The following is a 7,262-nucleotide window of genomic DNA, read 5'->3' on the forward strand; positions in this document are numbered from 1 at the left end:
TGCTTACAGTTGTTGATTAATTGTGTTTCAGGTACTTTTGATGATCACGGGAAGGCGAATGCTTGATTGTACACATTCTCTTGCAGTTTTTGATTCCGGATATTTTGGGACACTCTAATATTTTATTGATGATTTGTATTTGACACTTGAGATTTTCTTGAGATGGGTTCTTATGTACAATGCTTTTAGTTAATTAAAAATGAAGAAAATGTGGATGTTATAGTTTTAATGTTGATTATCGAAGGATTTGGCAAGGTTGTTAATCAGCCTTCTTTGGATGTGATTACAAAAAAAGAGTGTTGGTTTGGGCTCTTTACATCCATACAATCAACAAGGGTTTATTCAAAGTGTTCAAGGGTTTTATTCCTAACTATTTATGGTTATGTTTTAGTTTCATTAGATCTAATTGAACATGGATCCTCTCTTGAGTTATGTGATTAGATTTATCTGTTTTGCTTTTGTTGTGCCTTTGTGGTACTTGTCTGTATCCCCATAACCTAACAGTGGTATCAAAGCCACTTGTTCACGCCTTTTATAGTTTTGGTTTCCAATTTGATTTGTGTTAAACTTATTTACATAATGTGGATTGATTGGATCGATCCACTATATTTTAAAAGTTCTAAATCAATTGTTTTAAACATTGAAAATCGAACTAGGGTTTTTTGATCATAAATCGGTTTCTGTCTTAGGATCACAGCATGTTGGCATGATAAAACCCTGTAACCCTAATCGTTGGTCGTGTCGCGACCCTTCTGGTTCATGACACGCTTTAGCATTGTTTACGAAGTTTTTTTTATTTTCAGAATTGAGTATGTTTGATTACTAAAACATTGGCTCGGTATATTATCATGCAAACCTTGAGGTTTATAAATGTTGGTTGTTACCTTACTTGTTGTTTTTTAATTGTTTAATTATAATTATTAATTAAAAGACAAATTGAGACATTGTTGTTGAAGGGTTTTATAGGTTATGAATACATGTATCATGCAGAAAAACACTTAACAATTAAGAGGGTACATGCAACCTATAAGGATCTATGTCATAACACTTCGAAGGCAACATACTAAGAACAACAAAACTAAAATGAACCCTAATGTAATCAAAACACCAAGTTGGGGTTACATACTTTTGATTTCTTGTAGCAAACAAATCACTTAAACCCCTTGTAGTTGTTGGTCTTGGAAAGCTTAGCACCAAAAAGATGATGCCCCTAATGGCTCACACCCAAACTCTAGAACTAGAAGACGAGATAGGAGAGATGAGGAAGTAATTTACAGCCATAGTATCCTCTTGGGAATGTTGTAAAAGAAAATTACAAGCCTTAGGGTCCTATTTATAGTGAGGATGACATAAAGGAAACCCTAGATTTGAATAATAAAACATTAAGATTTAATCTATTCAAATATGGTATCCTTATCGGCTTTAGGAATATTCTAGAAACCCTATAATCATTCCTAAAATCGTCCATCACTATTAGGGTTCTACAATTTTCTTTCCTTGCTCAATTAAGAACAATTACAATTCAACTCTTTAACATTTAATTAATTCCACTTAATCCTGAATTAGTTACAAATTAATTCTAATTAATAATTAATCAATTCTTATTGTTTTCACATTAATTTATTAATTATATAATTAACAAATCAATTATGTAACAATTGATCTCATATTAATTTATTAATCACATAATAAATTAACAAATCGACTATACATTTCTAATTAATATATTAATCACATAATATATTAACAAATCATTTATTGCAACTTATTAATCATATAATAAACTAATAAATTTATCATGTCTCTACAAATGTCATTCTAACCAAGTTCTAGTTATGATGGTAACCCAAAAAGAACTTCGCTTTTAATTACAAGAATATATAAATTTGCTTATGAGATTAGACACCTTAATCCAATAGTCTCCTACTTGGCGTCAGATAATAAGTTAATTGTGTTCTTGTAACTAAGTAGACTTGCTGTCTCGAATTTGGCCCTGTTAATCGAAGTAATATGCATTCGACTATTTAATTTTCTCAGTTTCTATTAGTTTGTGGTAGAGATCTGGAATCCTAGCAAGAAAGGGACTAGGGTTTAGCTTAGGACTTACGACACCGCCATAGATGTAGAATTGGGAAGAAGTCAGAAAGAAGTGAAAGTAGAAACAGAGACGGTGGAATACGGTGGTGACCTGCGATTAGAATTAGAATAGAGAGGAAAGAAGAGGAGGGTCTTGGCTATGATCGGTAAGCAACAATAAGAGTTGATGGTTGTCAATCGAAGTTGTGATCAGGAAGGAGACAGTCTAGGGATATACACATACACCTTACTGATCATTTTATTTGGCTGGGTTAATGTCATTATAACCCAACTAACTATTATGTTTTTACTCATTTGGTCACTAATATTTTTTTGGTGTATACTAAATCCCTAAACTTTTTTTTACCTATCAAAAAAAGAAAACACCCTGGTTTTACCAGTTAACTAAATCCATGTGGCTTTTTTTATTTTTTTCTAAAAAGTTAAATTAATTAATATTATCCAACTCTACACAAACTATAACAAACAAACTCCAGCCCCATTAACTGTTGGATTAGGTGTCTAATCCCATAACTATAATTGGTATATATACTTGAAATGATAGTAGCACAGTCCTTTTGGGTTGTCCTCATAACTAGCAACTAAACATGATGACTTTTGGAGAGAGGCTGAATTTATTTGATTAATAAATTGAAATAAATGATTTATTAATGTATTATGAAAATAATATATTAATTAGAAATCATATTATTTAATTAATAGTTAATCAGAAATTAATTGGAATTAATTTTGGGATTAATTGTATTAATTAAAAGTGCAAGGGCTATTTTGCAATTTATTGATAGTTGAGGAATTGGGCTCTAGAACCTCCCTTGAAGGGTTGGACGAAAAATTCTAGGAAGGCCCTATAATTTTCGTCCAAGGCCTCTTGGATGGGAGTTCTTGGGCTGCTTAGTCCTTAAGCTAAGGGAATTAGGGTTTCCTCCTAAAACCTAGCTTTGGCTCTAAGCTACCTCACTATATAAAGGGCTTCACCCCTTCACAATTTTGGAAACCACATCCCTAGAAGGATAACCGAATTTCTAAGAGCTTCTCCCCTCTCTCTCTTTCCTCTTTCTATGTTTTGGGTGTGATTCATTTGAGGTGTGACAATTATGACACTTGCTCTCAAGCTTCAAGAACTCTTGGATTCATATTGTTATTACTACATAACAATCAAAGGTATGTCTACTATTTCATGTTTTAATTCTCGAAAATAGTATATACCTTTTAGGGTTTTCCTTTTAATGTTCAATACTTGTATGTTCAATTAGAGAAAACATAGATCAAAGCAATTAGGGTTGCATGCACACATAAGATTGTTTGTTATGCTCAAAACTCATCAGTGGTATCAGTGTATTGGCTTGTTTTCTATTGAATTTGATTACAATTGGTTGAATTTGATCAATTAGTGTTTATGGTAAATAAACCTTTTGGACTTAGGGTTTTTCGAAATTAGGGTTTCCTAACCCTAGATTTCGAAATTTTGGAAAAGGGTTTTAACCCTTTCCCTTGTCCTACAAGTTTCAAATTAGGGTTTTCCTAAACCCTCTTGATTTTCGAAATAGGCAATGATTGAAATCCTTGCCTTCCTCCCTAAGCAAAGGTATTTTCGAAAATTAGGGTTTCATGATATGGTTTTCTTATTTTTGGTAATTATCTTTTTATGTCGTTAATTGGATAATTATAAATTTTGAATTAGGGGAGAGGATTAGGTTAAATTATTTTGATTAATCTAATTGGATAATCCTCAATTGGTTTAATAAATTAATTAAAGGTTTAATTATAGATAATTATTAAATCAATTTCTTTTAAATTTAAATTAAATTGTTTTAATTTCGAAATTTAAAAGATTATAAAACCCTAGTATTTTGAAATGTTTAAAATACACCCTATACTATATTTACTATATGTATAAGACAAGTCAGTCGAATCGCTAGTACGCCTCATTCACGAAGCTGATCTATAAGGGGAGTATAAGGAAACTGCCTATAAAATGGTAGTTGAATGGATGTCCACTCTCACCCACCGCTTCCTTGATTGGTGGAGGGTCGTTAGTCGAACGGGTTTGATAGGACAAATAATTATGATTAATATGTATAATGAAATTATAAAGTAACTATTTTTTTTTATAAAATTCCCAATCTTAGTTACATTAGGAAAAATGTGAATTTGATGTTAATCCATAAAATTGCACATTAGACATTATATAGGTCGTTAGTGGAGCGTGTGTGGTTAACCGACACACTAATATGGACTAATAAAGGGTGGTAATGGGTGTCTCATAAATTATCATTGATTAATCAAGCGTGTGTGGGTAACCGACAGATTAATTAGATGATAAATGACATCGAGAGTACCAAAGTAATTTGCATGGTTATTCACATCATGTTTGTGATCCTCGGTATCCCAGTCACAAATAGAAGAGCATAATCGAGATTAAACATGCCATTAAATAGTTCAATGAATCTCAAAAGATCTAGGAATTTCATTAAAAACCTAATTCATTTAAAATTTTGTTTTTCATGGTGAAATTGGTAAATCGTCATTTACCTACCTTTATTTATTTCACAATTAGATTACAACATCCCTTTTCTAAGTTGTGAAATATCTAGTTGGATCCTAGCCTTAATATTTCATTTGGGTGTTATATTGAGGAATATTCTTATCTAACCAAAACTTGTCCTTCTTCTTCTTCTTCAGATGTTAACTCCCAACGATGCTTCTGGTTCCTCCTCCAACAACTTCTCACTCTTGAACATCTGCTCGAGAGTTACTTTTGATGTCACCAATTACAATGATTGGATGTGAAACATCAATATGGCTCTACATTTTGAGGAAAAGGAGTATATTCTCGAAAAATTACTTCTTGAGATTGATGAAACCAAAGCGACTGACGCAGAACTAGCTGAGTATAGGAAGCACTACAATGATGCGACCAAAGTGGCATGCATCATGGTGGCTACTATGATTCCTGAGCTCCAAAGGTTCTACGAGGATTACTGGCCATATGAGATGAACAAGGACTTGGTGGAAAAGTACCACCAACAAGCTCGTCAGGAAAAGTCTGAAGTAGTAAAGTCCCTCATCACTAGCAAGATGAAAGACGGAGAATCCGTCAGTAGCCACGTGCAAAGAATGCAACGTTACGTGGAGCATTTGCTAAAGCTAAATGTGAACTTTGATGAGGAATTGGCTATTGATATAGTCTTACACTCATTGCCCAGTTGTTATGATCATTTTATCCTAACTTATCATTTGAACAACCAAGAGACCACATTGGCCCAACTTCAGAACCTCCTGCTAACTGCTGAAGCAAGTATGAAGGGAAAAGGTATTGCCTCCACTCCTTCTGTTGCTCCCATCTTGGCCATAGGGAAAGGAAAAGGGAAGAAGAGGAAAGGTCCTCTTAAACATAACTGGAAGGGAAAACCCTAACCTGGGTCCTCAAGTAACGGACCCAAAGGAAATGCCAGTTCTGATGCTCCTCCCGCCTTTGATCCTAAAGAGGCTACTTGCTTTTACTACAATGAGAAAGGGCATTGGAAACGAAGCTTCCCTAATGTAACACCCTGACTCCCATGTATATAACTTTACAATTTTATGTCCATCTCAGAAGATCTACTCGACGAGTCGGTGGACCTGACTCGACGAGTTGCGGCTGGAATGAGAAACCCTAATCCCCGGGGTTTTGCACCCTATTTAAGGGTCACTTGCCCCCTTAGCCTCCCTTACAGCCCCCTTGTGAGTCCAGAAAACCTAAATCGCTGCTTACCATTCATTTTGGTGTGATATTAAGCTTGGAAGGTGGATTGTGGTGGGAAAAGCTTGAAGTACAAGAAGTTGGAGCAAAGAGAGGCTGTGGATCCGAGTTCTACTTCATCTCAGCATCATTTTGAAGGTAACAAGTTGTTACCTTGGCTCTCCATTAGCTAGATCTCTTGTTTCATGGGTTTAGAACCCTTTTTAGGGTATTGTGGTGGTATTTCGGATTTGGGGCAAGATGTGAGGTTGCAACTTCAGATCTGGACCCCTTTAGCCCCTTATTGTCATAAAGTCTCAGCCTTTGTCAAACTATGGCCCTTCCATTGTCTTAAGCTTCTTCTTTATCTTGGTTTTGGCTCTTAAGACGTTGCATGCACATAAAGTTTGCAACTTTACGTGATAACTAGGACCTATGAGGCTAGATCTACCATTTGGAGCTTTGGAAAGGCTCGAAAACATCTGGATAAGAAAAGAACTGTATGAACTCGGCGAGTCGAATAAGGAACTCGACGAGTTGGGAAGGGTTTTCCCATGGTATGGTTTCTGCATGGACTCAGCGAGTCAGCAGAGGACTCGACGAGTCAGCTAGGGTTTTCCCCGACTTCTGGACACGCATAGACTCGACGAGTTGGTAGTAAACTCGGCGATTCAGGGAGGGTTTTATGACCTTCTGAACTCTTAAGGAACTCGACGAGTTGCTAGCTGCACTCGACGAGTTGGTTCAACATGGACTGTTGACCTTGACTGTTGACTTTGACTTGGACCAAGGGTTGACCAGTTTGACCTCTTGGGGTATTTTGGTAATATGGGAATTTATGGAAGGGAGTCACCGGTGGTTGTAGGTGTTGGATTTGGAGCTGCATTTGTAGGAGTTGACCTTAGCACTTCGAGCTACTTGCGAGGTGAGTTATCCTCATTATATCAACAGGGTCTAAGGCACCAATGTCGGCCCTTATCAGATTTTTATCCAGGTTTATTGCATGATATGCTTATTGGTTTACATCCTGGTAGTTAGGATGGTGATATGCTTAGTGACCTGGTTAGGTCGGTATCCTGGTATATATGATGATGCTATGCTTAGTGACCTGGTTAGGTCGGTATCCTGGTATATAGGATGATGTTATGTTAGTGACTGGTTAGGTCTATATCCTAGTTATAGGATGTTGCTATGATTAATGATCTATTAGATCGGTTTGACTGTTATATATGCTAGTGTATGATATTATGTGCACATGTTTATTGATTGGGGGTTGGTTTGAGGCGGTCCTGCTTTGTGCTGAAGGCCAACATACCTAGGGCAGTCCAGATAGACTAAAGGCCCAGAAGGGCATGTTAGTCAGACTGAAGGCCCGACGAGCGGTCAGGATAGGCTGTAGGCCCTATGAGGCCGTCCAGATGTGCCGAAGGCCCGGAGAGCGGTC

General features: G+C 36.1%; 1 protein-coding gene across 1 annotated transcript; it reads left to right on the forward strand.

The window, feature by feature from the left end:
- Positions 1-4,896: 4,896 nt before the first annotated feature.
- On the forward strand, positions 4,897-5,514 carry LOC145163971 (uncharacterized). The gene has a single exon (XM_079082706.1). The coding sequence runs from the start codon at positions 4,897-4,899 to the stop codon at positions 5,512-5,514; it is 618 nt and encodes a 205-aa protein (XP_078938832.1).
- Positions 5,515-7,262: the final 1,748 nt, after the last annotated feature.

This window comes from Lactuca virosa, chromosome 3 (genome assembly GCF_052849685.1).
Source record: "Lactuca virosa cultivar CGN04683 chromosome 3, Lactuca_virosa_CGN04683_v6, whole genome shotgun sequence".
NCBI classification, from domain to species: Eukaryota; Viridiplantae; Streptophyta; class Magnoliopsida; order Asterales; family Asteraceae; genus Lactuca; species Lactuca virosa.